Here is a 16,763-nt window from a genome sequence, read left to right as displayed (position 1 = left end):
TCATCAACCACTGGTTCAAAACAACCCAGTCGCTGGGTTTGTCCATTTGTTTTTAACCCGGCATTCTTTAAAATGAACCAATCAGATTAAAAAAATAAATAAATAAAATTTCTGTGCTTGTTGAAAGAAATCCCCAAATTGGTGGTAATATAGCATGTATACAGGCACTTTTCAAAAGCCCAGTCTTTTTTGGCTGGGAGCACAAATTTAGGTACATTTTCAGTACAGCACAAGGGTTAAGAGCATCTTGAAAGCTTTTTCCCTATTGAATAAGACCTAGTTAATTAGACCTAGTGTCCAGTGAGCACATGTGTATGATATAGATTGACACATTTTTTTTTTGTTTTGTTTTGTTTCGTTTTAATTTTAAAGTTTAAGTAATTTTGTGTTTTTGTCTTTTTTTTTAAATGTTTATTTTCATAGTTTTTATTTTAGGTTTCGTTTTACTTCGTACTTTAAGTAGTTTTAAGTGTTTGGGGTTTTTTTCAGTCAGATGACTGTGACCTAGATGTGTTCTTGTAAGCTTTCATGGGATTCAACATATTATGAAGTTTTTTCATATATTTGAAGTTTTATGTGAATGATATGAATCATTTTTTGTTTATTAGTTACGATTTTTTTCATCTCATTTGTATGCATTTCTATTTTATTTTATTGTATTGTGATATAGCTTTAGGCATCTGTATCTGTAGTAGATTTTCATTTGCATGTAATCCAAACCAGCTTACATTTTATACGTTCCTTATTTCTTTCAATTCATGCATTCCCTGGTAATCAAACCCTTTTGAATATAAAAAAAAACTTAATATATAAAAAAAAAAAAAAAAAAAAAAAAAAAAAACTTTTAATTCATCAACCACTGGGTCAAAACAAACCCAGTCGCTGGGTTTGTCCATATGTTTTTAACTCAGCTTTTTTTTTTTTTTGAGTGAACCACATTGAAAAAATTACAATACAAATTCTGTGCTTGTTGAAAGAAATCCACGCTTTGTTGGTAATATAGCATATTTACAGGCACTTTTCAAAAGCCCAGTTGGGAGCACAAATTTAGGTACATTTCCAGCACAGCACAGGGGTTAAGAGCATCTTGAAAGCTTTTTCCCCATTGAGTAACTTGGACCTAGTGTCCAGTGAGTGCATGTGTATGTTCTGCCCTCTGCTGGTGAAAAAGCCACAGTGCTAAATGTGCTTCAACATCTGCACCTGCATAAATATGCAGTTAATATCGGGCATATGATTGCAAGTAAAAAGTGCTGCGCCTGAGGAAAAAATGCACATCTATAGGGTCGCTTTTTTCTTGCACGAACCTGTCTGAGAATATATAGCTATATACGGTTCTTCTGAAGGAACTTCCAAGCTCTGTGTGTGTGTCATCACGCCGACATCCCTCTGTTTACCTCAAACGCGTTGGCAAATGAACGGGCAATGGCTGTGTGTTTCTAAAATCCCTCAATCATCCTCGCGTTGGCCTCAGTATCAATGCGCAGCGCTGTTTTAGCGCAGCTGTCGTGGCTGACAGCCCCAGAGAAACACACCTCTAATCATGGCAGGGTGTCTGAACGCAAACAGCGAGAATGACATCCCGTGCCAACAATGCACATCCGACACTTCTCTCTCCCTCCAGATCCCTCCTTTTTGCTCCCGTGCATTGTTTTCCACGCTTGTCTCCCGGCAGCGAGAGCGTTTCCCTCTCTTAGTGTCAATTAAAAGAGTGAACTCTCTGCATTTGTCAACATATCATCTCCGGGCCCCGGCGTGACGCGCGGATGATTTGTCGGTGCTTCCTGACACGGTGTGGGAGACGGTGATCTCCCTCATTAGAGACAGAGCGAGAGCCATCATATCTGACATGATACTTACCAGCTGAAACCCCCCCCCGCGTCCCCCCACCCACCCTCAGCCACGAGTCTGTCAGGCCTGTCACATCAAGCCCCCCACCACCGTCTCGTTCCCTCTCAGGGAGAAGCGTGCAAAGAGTGAGAGAACAGGCGTTTCATACGGACGCCCATTTACTCACAAAGTGAAAGATTTGGTGCCAGTGTGGTGGACGTGCAATGCAAAGTTTCTCGATGCAAAGATCTCATGTAGATGAATCCCACAAATCTGTCAACATGTCACCCTAAAATTATAATTAAACCCTTTTTTTTTTTTTTTTTGTGGCTGTTTTGTGATATTTTTTTTCCATTAGGCTACTGAGAACTAGTGAAATGTTAGTATCAATGATATACTGTTATATATTTTCTTTTTTTATTTTAGTAGTTTTTTCATATTTATTAGTTTTTTAGTACTTCAAGTTAAGCAAAAACGCAACTTTTCATTTTCATTGCATCTTGGCAACTAGCAGACATAAAAATGTTTATTCTTTTTAGTATATTTCAGTTGTTTCACTTAATAAAAATGTTTCTTTAATGGTTTTATTATTAGTAATATCTAACAGTAATATCTATGATCATAATGGTAGTTTGTGCTGTACTGCCTTAATGCTTTGAAAAAATAATTTTTACAACAAAAATGGGTTTTAATTTATTTTAATTTTAAAGTTTTAGCAGTTGTTTTGTTTTTCTTGTTTTTATTAGTTTTTGTTCTTTTTAAATACAGTATGTCTGATTTTATAGTTTTTATTTCAGTTTCAGTTTGTATGCTGTCTTTATGTAGTTATGCTGATTTTACTTAATTTTATTACAGAAATGGAGTTGACTGTCATGAGAATAGTTGCTGTTAATAGTTATGTTTTATGACACTTTATGCAAATGTTTTTTGTTTTATGTTTGTTCATTTTTTTTGTATGCATTTCCATTTTATTTTGTGACCATTTTTCATTTCAGTTTTAAAGTATTTTGTTTCAGTTGTTTCACATAACAAAAATGTTTCTTTAATGGTTTTATTATTAGTGTACAGTAATATTTATGATCATGATACAGCTTTACCTATGGAAATTAATTAAATCTTTAATTTGTATTACGGTATCATGGTAGTTTGTGCTGTATAGTGTCTTTATGCTGATTTTTAAAAAAAAAATTATAACAGAAATGGGTTTTAATTTATTTTAATTTTAAAGTTTTAATAATTGTTGTTTTTCTCGTTTTTATGAGTTGTTTTTTTTTTTTTTTTTTTTTTTTTTTTTAATACTTTATCTAATCATGCTAGCAACATGCTAACATTAGAATCATACTTGCATGTTAATTGTCTATCAATCTATCTGTCTCTCTGACAGATTGCATTCAAACTCTAACCTTTTAAAACTACTTTAAACTTAAAACTATTTCAGGCTGAAAACCATCCAAACTTAAAACTTTTTAGAACTTTTTAGAATTACTGAAACTTTTTCAAACTTTCTGGTCTGGCTTTCTCAAGCCAACTTAAAGTTTGTTTTAACGAACTTTTTTATGTAGTTGATATACTGTAGCATTACACATTTGTATTTGTAGTATATTTTCATTTGCATTTATGCGTTTGGCAGATACTTTTATCCAAACCGACTTGCATTTTATTGGTTACTTTTTTTTTTTTCCAATTCATGCATTACCTGCAGATCAACTATCTATTGTTCTAAGACATTATGCACTGTCATTTAAGATCTACTTTTAATGAGGAAAAACCTTAAGAAAGTCAAAACGTTGGTCAAATGCGTTACTTTGCTCAATAACCATTTTTGAATTAATTGATCATCTCACCACAGCTGGTCTTTAAGGTTTATGGTTCATCTTAGAGCTTCATCCTGTTGTGAGGTAAATGGCACTGATTTCATATTATGATTGTAATGTCAAGACATTTTTAAACATCTCTTTCCTTAAATGACTTGAGTGTTATGTTGTAAAATGAAAGCACTTCTCTTGTGAGATGAGTTGAGGAGGTGTGCTATGAGTGTTTTCTTAGTCTGTGGGAGTTTCTCTCTCTGGAATGTTCTGAGACTCCCTTCAGATGAACATCAGTATCTGAAGAGCGATGTGTGCAGATCATGGCTTTTAAATAGAAATCTGGATTGGCTATTTCAAAATTGCCAGAATTATGGCAAACACGGTTCATATGATTTTAGTAGCTTTTTTTGTTACCTAATAAGCAACCAAAATTTAATTTTATTTTTTTAGATGGTGGTTGAGGGAAACACTGTGGCATAATAAAAACATTGCTTTTTTTTTCAGCATCCTGGGACTATCTGAAGAATGGCATTTTGTAATTTCATTTGGTTCTATAATACTAGTGATGGACTAAAAAATGACCATACTTTCACAAAAAAAAGAACCTCAACATGATCCATGTTGGACTACATTTATGCATTTGACAATTTTTTTTTTATCCAATGCAACTTACATTTTTCAGCATTTTATCAGTTCATACATTCCCTTCATATATTGAAATCAGTTTGACTGAAAAATTATAGGAAAAAAAAAACAAAGATCCCAGCTGTCTTTGCTCAAACGCCACATTCAGTAATGTCACATACAGCAATATAAAATTATGCTTTTGTCTCATAATAAGATTGAAAAATTTACATCAAGTAGAAATAAGTGATATAAATGACACAACACAATATAAAAATATACAAATACAGTCATCACATCTCCCAGCATTACTGTAACAGCAGAGAAACAATCAATCAATCCAGTGGAAAAACAACACAGTGGATTTTAACCAGTCCAGTGTTAAACATCAAATACTGACCACGTTTACAGTATACAGAAAAACATTTACATGTAGAAAAGCTCTTTGCGCTGTTTCAGCGATGTTCATTATAGATCTGTTATTTCATTTGATCAACTTCAAGTGCACTTCCAAAACAAAGATTCACATATAATGTACTCACCCCTTCCTCATCCAAGATGTTCATGTCTTTCTTTCTTCATTCGTAAAGAAATCGTTTTTTGAGGAAAACATTTCTGCATTTTTCTCCATATAATGGACTGATATGGTGCCCCAAGTTTGAACTTCCAAAATGCAGTTTAAATGCAGCTTCAAACGATCCCAGCTGAGAAAGAAGGGACTTATCTAGCGAAACGATTGGTTATTTTCATTAAAAAGAATATAATTAATCTCAAACGTTCGTCTTGTCTTGCTCTCACTGAACTCTGTGTATTCTGGCTCAAGACAGTTAGGGTATGTCGAAAAACTCTGACCATATTTTCTCACTCAACTTCAAAAATCATTTCAAAATCATCCTACACTGCTGCAGAAGTACCGATCCAGTCTTTGCAAAGTGAACATGCAAAGACGCTCAAACACCCTTAACAAAAAAGGTAAAATAGCGATATAGGGCGATTTTGAAGTTGAGGGAGAACATGAGATGGGAGTTTTTCGACATACACTAACTGACATGAACTGGAAAAAAACAATCCAGGCAGAGTAAGACAAGACCAGCGTTTGAGATTAAAAAGTATATAGATTGTATTATTATCATTAAAATAACCAGGATCGTTTACAGCCGCATTTAAACTGCATTTTGGAAGTTCGAAATCGAGGCACCATATCAGTCCATTATATGGGGAAAAATGCTGATGTTTTCCTCAAAAAACAATTACTCTACGACTGAAGAAAGAAAGACATGAAAATCAAGAGGGTGAGTACATTATATGTGCTCACTTTGTTTTAGAAAGTGGACTTCTCCTTTAATCGTACCTCATCTGTGAAAGCAGTCCAGTGTAGCACAGAATTTGTGTCAAAACACATTACATAAAAACCTTGCTTAAGGAAATGGAGGGAAGAAATTTTCAATTTTTATATTAACATGCCTCTACTTAAAAGGCTTTTTTGACACTATGGGCAAGTAACTTGCCGACTTCATAAAATCTCTAATTTGTGTCTCCTTTTCAGGGATATCACATTCCTATACATGTTGCCATAAATAGATACATTATTTCACATGAGCGGGAGAACATTAAATGATTGTCACAATTACCTATGTCAGGGGTTTTCAACCTTTTTGGGTGCGACGGACCCCCAAATATGATCATCATCGTGCAAGGGATTCCCATTCTAACACGTAAAAGACATTTAAATAGTTTCTTGTATAAATACCCAATTTACACTGTGAAAAATGTATATTAGAACTCTAAAATATTAATTGGAAAATATTTAGTTTCTATTAAACAACATTATTTTTTTTTTCTAAAACAAACTGTATTTTAAAGTAAAGTATTGTATTTATTTATTCTTTTTTAATCTTAATTTTATAAATCATTTTACTATAATATGTATTTCTTTGTTTTCATTTTTACTAATTTTGATTAGTTCTTTGATAATTTATTTCATTTTTATTCAATCATATTTTGTATTAATTCTTTGAATAATTATAATAGTTATATAGAATATAATAATAATTACAATAATAATAATACAATTGTTACATTTATTAATACATTTTTTTTTTTTCCAAACAAGCACTTCCTTGTGGGCCCCTATGGGTCCCCGGACCCCAGTTTGAAAACCCCTGACCTATGTTACCAGTGTTTTACACCTTTATCCACATGCTAAAGTGGCATTAATTGAAGCCTAATGTTGTGAATCATGGCCTGTTCTCATTGGAATAGAGAATAACGAAAATATATCAAATGAAAAAGCCAAAACGCGTCACAAACTGAACACTTACTTGGACAAAAAGCCTTCGATGTTGCCAAAAACTCCAAACTTTGGTGCTTTCCTGCCACTGGAATTACCGTCACAGTATAAAATACAAAAATTAGAGCCCATATGGCAGAAAATGTACATCATATATAATTTTTGTGTCCAAAATATGCTTTAAATATATGTTGTAAACAGTGAAGTGCAATTAAGTATATTGATCGAAAATATATTTAGTTTCAATTTTCAGTTATATGTAAAAAAAAAATTATTTTAACTATATGAATATTTTCAATATAGAAATATGTATTCATAAAAGCATTTCAAAATATATTTTCAAAAACATACAAAAAATATACTGGTAGAAAATATATTTTTTAGTGAATCGATTTTTTTTTTTTTTGGCCATTTTTGTATGTTTTAAAATATATTTGAAAATATATTTTCTGCCATATGGGATGAAAATTGGTCACAGTTTATATTTCTTACATTGGTTTCATCTAACCTTCCCAAGCTGAAGATGTCCTCTGCTCTTGTAGTGGTGAAAGTGAACATTCATGATAGAGAATCACCTGTTTTTTTTCCTCCATTAACCTTCCACTGAAGGCACATGCAGCTTTGATCAACAGGCTAAAAGTCACACCCGTCGGGTTTGCTGCTTTAAAGTGTCATGGGTACGCGCGTGTTCGGCCCAAAACGTCCACAGGACGACTGATGTCAGATGAGTCTCTCCTCTGGAGGCACTTTCAGCACGCTGCCCATCTCTAGTCGGGCTCCAGCTACTTCCTGTTGACTGGGGCTGTAGGTTCCTTCCGACTGGCGTTTCTTTCGGGCGGTGAGAACCAGGCAAACCAGTCCGATCGCTGCTAGCAGGACGGCCAGACACGCCAACGGGACGGCCACCATCAGCCACGGCACACGCTCCTGCTGCTGCTGCTTCTGCAGGATGACATGAGGAGGAAAACACAGAATCCGGTCAGAAAAATTATATTTAAATGTTAAAAAAAAATCTGAAAAGAATTGCATTTCATGTGTCTCATTCATAGGGAAATTATAAAATTGTTAAAAAAAAATTGAAAAAATTGAAATTGTATTGATTTTAATTATTAAGACCTGCTTTTTGATTAATAAAAAATTGATGTCCTTCAAAACAAAATACAAAAAAAAAAAAAAAAAATGAAATGGAAGAAAAAAAAAACAGAATCCAGAAGAATAAAACGAAATTTTAGATAAAAAATAAAAAAATAGGTTTTGTAGTGTGCTAAAATTTAAATTTTTAACTTTTAAAAATGTAATTTTTAAATTTACATTTTACAAATTACTTTAACCTTTAAAACAGATATAAATAAGTACATACATAATCAATCCAGAAAAAAATAAAGAGAAAACATAAAATGTGGGAAAAAAGAAACATTTCATAGGGCTCTAAAATTTACATTTTTTTGTTAAACTTGCAATTAATTGTTGTTAGATTGTATAAGTTCATAATTTCAATTACATGGTTTTTGATGGCTAAAATTTAATTTATTCAAACTTATTCAGAAATATTAAAATGAAAAAAAAAATTAAATGGGGGGGGGCGAAGGCGAATAATTTATCATTTTATGACTTAAATTAATTTGACATATGTTTTAATTTAATTTAATTTAACCATTGAAAAATTTAAAATTAAATTTAAAAGAAAAAAATGTGGAAAACGAAAATGAATTTCACAGGGCCCTAAAGTTTTAATTTTTGTTAACCTTTTAATAAATTATTGTTAAACTTTCATGACTTTTCATGACATAAAGTTTCATGACTTCAATTAGTTTGACATGCTGGTATTTATTTATTTATTTATTTATTTACTAATTTATTTGCTTGCTTAGTTATTATTTTATTTTTATAATTATTTAAAAAAAATTTAAGTTGTCATTTTTTGTTTAACTTTTAACACACTGATGGTAAACTGTATGAGTTTTGTGATTGAAATTTAATTTAATTTTTTTTTTTTTGATCTTTGATTTCAGAATGCAGAAAAATTCAAATTAGGGGAAAAAAAAAACAATACAGAAAAAATGAAAAGTGGAAAACTAATTTGTGGACAAAATAAAATGGAATTTGGGGGGGAATAAAACATAGGGTCCTAAAATTTTAAATAAAATTGTATTTCTCATGATTTTAATTAAGTAGACATACTTTTTGATTACTGTAATTTAACTGAACCATTCAATTTAAAGTGTCAAGGTTTTAATATTTAAAAAAAAATCAAAACAAGAAAAATGGAATTCAGAAAAAAGGGCCCTTAAAGCATACATGAAACAAAATCACTGCCTAGCTGAATGAACAAGACCCAAGAACTGACCGTATTATCACAGTTTTCTCCGCTGAAGTCAGACACACACTCACAGAGGTAGTGATTGTGTCTGTTCACACACGTGCCTCCATTATGACACGGGTTCGACTCGCACTCATCTATGTCCACTTCACATCTGGAACACAGAAAGTCATCAGACTCACTGCAGTCTGCACATTTAATCGTGATTTCGATGTTGGTCTGGTCTCACCTGTCTCCAGTGAAGCCCGGTCTGCAGGTACAGTTCGCTCCCCATGATCCCTCACTACAAACGCCTCCATGTTCACACTGTAAATCCACATCACACTGTTGAGGAGGAAAACGCCACCTGATGGATGAGACACAATGATAAATGATCAATAAAGGGATTTACATTTACTCTATACTGTGCAAATACAAGAAGATGATATATGGGTAGTAAATTCAAATAGGTTCAATCCAGATAAGCTTAGCATACATATTGTACATGTTTAATCTGATTTAGAAAGCCATTAAAAATAATGAATGTTCACTGAAATAAGGCTAAAATAAAACATAAATATTAGGGAAAAAAATATTACATTTATCAGGATTCCTACACATTTTCCATTTCAAAATTCCATACTTTTCCAGACTCAAATTTCCAAACCTCTCAGTAGATTTTCCTACCATATCCATATATAACACAAATGGTTCATAAAGCACTATTTTCAGCTTTGTATTTGGTATATATTTCTTATGGTAGTACCTCTAATATCAAGGCCTAATGTCCAGTTTAGCACATCCTTAATTCTTAATGTTTCTATTGTAAAAAAAAAAAAAAAAAACTAAATAGGGGCAAAATTCTGGAAACACAAATATTTTTCCATACTCTGTTTTCTTTTTCCCATACTTTTCCAGACATGTAAAATATTTAAATCAAATTCCACACTTTTCCAAACCCCGTAGGAACCCTGATTTATATTTTTTAAAGCTGTTTATGTTTTCCACTAATATTTATATTTTATTTTATTTAAGCTTTCTTCAATAAACAGTTTTTTTGTATGGGATAAATTGTATGGGATAAATTAAAAATTCATATAAATTAAAAATTTAAATTTACTTTAAATTGTATTTAATTAAATGAAAAACTACCAATAAACAAATATATACATACATACACAAATAAATAAATAATTCAAATAAAATTGTAAAAAATTATTTTCTTTATTTCAGTGAGTTTGGCAAGGCAACATTTTCTCAGTTTAACTAAAGATATTCATATATATAGCTATATTAAAAAAAAACTGATAATTATACTAAAAACTTGAACAGTATCCTATTTCAGCTTTACATCAATTAACATTTTTATTTAATTTATCTTTTATTATTATTATTTTATTTTTTTTTTTTTAATTCAATATTTTTAGTAGGAAAGTATGGCATAAATTAAAAATGCCACTTTCTTCAAAGTAAACTTGAAGTTTGTCCTTTGGTGTTATTAAAGCAATGTATCTGACTTTCCAAATCTTGCTAACATGGTTATAAGAGGTAACTAAAAATAAGACTAAAACTAAAACAAAATTGTGAAAAATTATTTGCATTATATCAGCAAGTTTGGCAAGGCAACATTTCTCAGTTAATTCAAAAAAAAAAAACAATACATCTACATAATTGTACTAAATATTAATTAAAAAAAAACCCTTTAAATATATATAAATATATATACATAAATTAAAAATGTAACATTAGTGTTATTAGAGGAACATATCTGACTTTTCCAACATTGCTAATATGATTAATAGAGGTAAATAAAACTAAAATCATTTAAAAAAAATAAATAAATAAATAATGAAACAACATTTCTCAATTTTCTCAACTTTACATTGGTATAAAAAATGAAACAAAGACTACTAAAAACTATATAGCCATATAAAAAATTAATATATTAAAATAAAATTTACATTTAAATTACTTGCTTTATTTCAGTGAGTTGCCAAGGCAGCAGTTTAACTTTATTAAAACAAAAATAAAGAAAATTACTAAACTTTAACTATATAAAATATAAAAATAAAAAGTAATTATACTAAATATTAATAAAAACGTTAGTAGTACCTATCTCTTTATATATCTATATATATCTATACATTTTTTTCTAGAAATTTTAAATTGTAATAAAATTACTGTTTTTACTGTATTTTTGATTAAATAAATGCAATAAAAATCTGACTGTGTGTATAAATATATATATATATATATATATATATATATATATACACACACACACATAGAGAGAGAAATACAAGAAATATTAGAATGATTTCTGAAGGATCATGTGACACTGAAGACTGGAGTAATGATGCTGAAAATCTCTGATCACAGAAATAAATTACATTTTAAAATATATTCATGTAGAAAACTTGTTATTTGAAATTGCAATAATATTTCACAATTTCACTGTTTTTACTGTATTTTTGATCAAACAAATGCAACCTTGGTATGCAGAAAAGACTTCTTTCAAAAATCTGTAAAAAATACATAAATACTGAGTGGTCAGACTCACTGGCAGAAGGGTCCGGTGTGATCAGGTGGACAGACGCAGGTGTATCCTGTAAACGCAGCCACACACGAGCCTCCGTTCTCACAGCGATGCTCCTGGCACACGTCCGCCTCCAGCTGGCAGTTCTTCCCAGTGTATCCGGAAGCGCAATGGCACACGTATTCCCCCAGCAGGTCCCGGCAAATCCCATGGACGCAGGGCTGCTGGACACACTCGTCGATGTTCTCCTGGCAGCGTTCACCCGTCCATCCTGGACGACATTCACAAGAGAGGAGGTTGAAGAGATCCGTGCAGGTGCCGTTGTTCTGGCAGGGATCAGAGAGACACGATGAGGAGCTGCTGCATCCCAGACGAGGCTCTGAAACCCCTCCAACTCGGATGAACTGTGACGTTTGTGGAGCTTTTTCCTCTAGGAGACCTGAAAACGGTAAATAAATGCCACCGATCCGCACCTCGCCCAAACAGCCGGTGTAGTTCTCTGCCAACAAAACGGTGGAGGAGTTGAAGAACTCCATGTTGCCGGCGGAGGCCAAACTGAGTCCAGCCGCTTGTCCGTCGACGGTGAGGTGCCAACGGGACGCCGCGATCCTCGAGCTGGACATGGAGAGCTCCACCTGGTGCCAGTCGCCGTCCGATACAGGGATGTCGCTGGCAAAGGCATGCACCTCCAGACTGTTCCCGTCACGAAACTTCACAATGAGCGAGGAGTTTAGAAGCCCCATGCAGAAGAACTCCAGACGGTTGGAGGCGCGTAACAGCGTCCCGTTCTCCTCACGTGTTCGGAGCCGCATTGAGATGCTCGTCACGGGGAGGAACAAGGAGCCGTTGGCACTGAACTTCAAAGCATTGCTCTCAAATGTGGCGTTGGCTAAACCTGGAGTGAGGAGGAGTTTATTACAGGAATGATAACATTGAGCACTTTCTTTAGGTAAACACTAACATCTGCTGCTTGAGACAACCTGCTCACACATCTTCTGACTTTATGCGTGTTTAACCATACTTAACCCCTGTATTAAGTTACAGTACTTCGTTTGAGTTTGATTTTAATGTTATGTATAGATTTATTTTAGTATCGAGATACTATTATTTTTCTTTGAGTTTTTATTTTTACATTTTACAATTTTATTTTAAAGTTTTCCATTTCAATTCAATTTTTGCATTTTCTGTTTTAGTTTTAGTAAGTTTTTTTTTTATTTTTAGTCATTGTAATTTTAGTTTAGTAATTTTGTAATTATGTTGTTTTTATCATTTTTATTAGCATTTTTAAATGTTTATAACGTATTTTTATTTTTTTAGTTTTAGTTGTTTTATTTTAATTATATCTAACAAAATGTAAATATTATATTATATTATCAGGAAATGTAATTTTAAATGTGAAACACTGTTTTTTTTTTTTTTGTTTTTGGTGAGTGTGTCCTAAGGATCATGATTCCCAGGGAAATTCACATATTTTTTCGAAGTTTTAATTTAAAGTTCAAATTTTGAATCTGTTTTTATTTCCATATTTTCTGTTTTCGTTTTAATTTCAGGTAAAATTCTGGTCATTGTCTAGTATGTTTTGTCATTAAAAATAGTTTTTGTTTTTAAAAAAAATATATAATTTTAATTTATTTTTACATTTTTTCACAAAATGTAAATATTGTATTATCAGGAAATGTTTGTTTGTTTTTGGTGAGTGTGTCACGAAGATCATAATTCTCAGGAAAATGCACATTTTTTCACATATTCATAAGTTTACATTTTTCAAATTTTGAATCAGTTTTTATATCCAGATTTTCTGTTTTCATTTTAATTTTAGTTAAATTTCTATTAACTTTGTTGTATATGTTTTGTCATTTAAAATAGTTTTTGTTTTTTTAAAAATACACCTTTTATTTATTTATTTTTTACTTTTTTAAATTGCATTATATTACCAGGAAATGTAATTTTAAAGGTACATTTTTTTTATTTTGTTTATTTTAATTAATTTTTTTTTTTTTTTTTTTTTTTGGGTGAGTGTGCCCTGAAGATCACCATTCCCTGGAAAATTCACATATTTTTTTTCACATATTCATACGTTTTTAAATTCAAAGTTTAAATTTAAAAAAAATAAGTTCACATTTTGAAGTAGTTTTTATTTCCATATTTTGTTTGCATTTAAATTTTAATTAAATCTCTAGTAATTTTGTTCTATGTTTTATCATTTAAAATATTTTTTGTTTTTTTTTAAACATATCTTTTTTATTTTATTTCAGTTTTAGTTATTTTAGTACATCAAGGTAAACTAAAAGTTAATGAAAAAAATTTCAATTTGGAAACTAGCTGATATAAAATGTTTGTTTTTTACATTTTATTTCAGTTAAACTTTATTTTAAGTAACAGAAATGTTTTTTAAAGTTTAAGTTTTCAGTTTTAGTTTACTATAACAACCCTGCAATGCATCCATTTCGTTTAATGAAAGTGTCTTCCAAATGTATAAATGTTAAGGTAAACAACCTCAGAACGTAGCTGCGTTTATCCATAACATTTGTGGGTCAAACTGACCTGCTAAAATCACAATCGTAATAAACTGTAATGAATTTATACAGATTCCACCAAAGCGATGACATTTTCCAGGTTTACACTACCAGTCAAAAGTTTTTAAACAGTAGGATAATAAGTGTTTTTTGAGCAGCAAAGCAGAATTATTAGAATGATTTCTGAAAGATCATGTGACACTGAAGACTGGAGTAATGATGCTAAAAAATTCAGCTTTGAAATCACAGGAATAAATTACATTTTAAAATATATTCAAACAGAAAACAGTTATTTTAAATCGTAAAATTTTTTACGATTTTTACTGTTTTTGCTCTACTTTGGATCAAATAAATGCAGGCTTGGTGAGCAGAAGACACTTCTTAAAAACATTTAAAAAATCGTACTGTTCAAAAACTTTTGATTGGTAGTGTATTTATGACTTTAAATGACAAACAGTCACACTTTCAAGAAAAACTACCTAGGATAACCAGTATTTCTGACAACTCATTGTTTCTGACAACAATGTGTTGAGGGTCAAACAGACCCAGAACATAATATAAAAGTTAAATGTTTATTTATTCTAACTGGCTGCTTGTGTTTCACCTTCATTTTCTTTCTGAGAAACGAGACAAAATTCATCTGACAATGAAGCCTCAACAGAAGAGATACTCACACTCATAACCATCAGGTAAGTCGACACATTGAGTCCCAGAGTCACACGGATCGCTCACGCACCACACGCGAGTGTCACACGTCTTCCCGGAGAAGTTCAGCGGACACGAGCACACAAAGTCATTCCAGATCACCCGACATCTCCCTCCGTTCTGACACGGCTTCATCTGCAATGACAGAGTCAAACAGCAAAATCTGAGAAGACCAGACAAGCACTAGAGAAGTGAATAACACCCTTAAAGGGGTCATCGGATGCAAACTTCACTTTTTCATGTTGTTTGAACATTAATGTGTGTTGGCAGTGCATGTACAAATCTACCCTATAATGATAATGATGCCGAAGCAGGGATGTAAATTAGACAAGAATATCTCCGACTGAGCGATTGAGGTGTTGTGTTGCTGGATGTAATAATGAACATAGTGGTCGTCATTTACTCCCGACATCTGAGCAGCTGAAGAAGCAGTGGATTACATTTGTTTGTGAAGGGAATGCGCCTCCCGATCTACATAAATACGTCTATGTTCACGCAAATCATTCGTGATCCAGCTTCACTTACAGCAGAAGTGTGTATCAGCGTTTTTTATGAATCTTGCAATCGCCTTTCCTTATAATGTGTAGTAAACAAGTAAACAAGCTTGTCATTCCACAGAGAGAAGAGAGGGGCGGGGCGAGCAGAGCTCATTTGCATTTAAAGGAACAACCCCTTAAAATGAGATGATTTTTGCAGAGCTCATTTTGACAAGGTAAAAAGGGTGTTGTTTTACAAAACCATTGAGAATTTTTAATCAAAGTATATTAGAGACTTTTTATTAAGACCCTAAAGAATCATGTCAACTTGTGGAAAATGGGCATCCGATGACCCCTTTAAGAATGTAAAGATCAACAGAAAAAGTAGACTATCATTCAAAAGTTTGAGTTTGGTTCCAAAACACAATAAACGCCTTTTTTAAATTGAGTTCCTGCCAAAATATTGAAATATTGAAAAGGTAATTTTTAATTTTACCCAAAATGCGATATCCGTCATGCTATTCTGTCATGTTTTTTCTCCCCATCTTTCCAAAAACGAGAAAAACGTCAGTCCCCCTTCTCAGCAGAATGCGATACATCCGTTTAGCCAATCACAGCGCAGCATTTCACGTTGAGTAATGTATCACAGACATATCTGACGAATCCTTTCATAAACAAAGTGTAGAGAGAGTGTAAATAAGAGATTCACTGTGTAGTGTAGAGAGCTTATAATAGTTGATTATAATAGAACTTTGTGAGATCGCAATGAGCTAAGATGGGTGACAGCTTTTAATGATTTTTAAGGCAGTTTGTAAATGAGATATTGATTTAATACAACAGTTAAATAAACAAGAGGTAACTTACATTGTCTGACTATAACACTATTACCTGATTTTGCTCTATTTCGTTGTCAAAAGTAGTTTGAAACAAGTCACAACTGAGCCGCTTTGCATCTCTGTTCAAACTAGGGCTGGGAGTCGATTCCAAAAAGAATCGATTCCGATGCGTTGGGAATCGAGAGTCGATTCCAATCCCATCAAGAAGAATCGACTCCCCACTCATAGTCGTTTTCAGTTCAACAAAGCTTATCTATGGGCACCTCTCAAACAAAAGGCTGCATCATACGAAGGCTGCATATCTCGGCTGTTGTCATGAAACGTCGCTGAACATCGATTCACGAAAATAAACTGAATGAAGAGTTGGTACTGAGCACGTCTGAGTTTGAGGATGCAGCCTTGCATTTTGGTTTCCACGAAAAGGTTCTTTCGGATAGATCGTTTTAATGAACCAGTTCAAAAACGATTCAAAAGTTACTTTAAGGTGGACTGGCCTTATATTGTCCACAGTTTTGAGCACTGCACGACAGAATAGATCATGACGTGATTGAGGGTCTTGATTCCAGTTCCATCTTAAATAAAATGCTATTTTTAACCTTTCTATCAGCCAATGATAATTCTGCAAGAAAACGCAGAGAGCACAGATCAGTGGCAGAGAGCGCATCTGATTTGACAGATAAACCACAAGCTCTTATATCAGTGTTGTTGTTCTGGTTATTTTGTTTGTGTACAGTTTGCTAATTTGCGCAAAGCATACCATTGAAGTACACATCATTCAGCTGAACTGTGCCTTGTTCCATTCATGCAATAAACGCATGTCCACTCCTGTGCTGTGGGCTATGA

The 16,763-nt window shown here is 32.5% G+C and overlaps 1 protein-coding gene across 1 annotated transcript in view; it reads right to left on the bottom strand.

Moving 5' to 3' along the window:
- Window positions 1–4,264: 4,264 nt before the first annotated feature.
- The window catches only part of crb2b (crumbs cell polarity complex component 2b), a 43,743-nt gene continuing 31,244 nt past the window's right edge, over window positions 4,265–16,763 (bottom strand). Inside the window, exons 9-13 of the mRNA XM_051117839.1 lie at window positions 14,578–14,743; window positions 11,412–12,282; window positions 9,102–9,218; window positions 8,900–9,026; window positions 4,265–7,494 (exon numbers count right to left, since the gene is read on the bottom strand). Coding sequence (XP_050973796.1) covers window positions 7,273–7,494; window positions 8,900–9,026; window positions 9,102–9,218; window positions 11,412–12,282; window positions 14,578–14,743 — 1,503 coding nt within the window. The 3' untranslated portion in view covers window positions 4,265–7,272. The remainder of the gene's footprint in view (window positions 7,495–8,899; window positions 9,027–9,101; window positions 9,219–11,411; window positions 12,283–14,577; window positions 14,744–16,763) is intronic.

The sequence above is a fragment of the Labeo rohita genome, chromosome 8, assembly GCF_022985175.1.
Source record: "Labeo rohita strain BAU-BD-2019 chromosome 8, IGBB_LRoh.1.0, whole genome shotgun sequence".
NCBI classification, from domain to species: domain Eukaryota; kingdom Metazoa; phylum Chordata; class Actinopteri; order Cypriniformes; family Cyprinidae; genus Labeo; species Labeo rohita.
The sequence above is the reverse complement of the archived record's forward strand: the minus strand, read 5'-3'. Positions and strand labels throughout refer to the sequence as shown.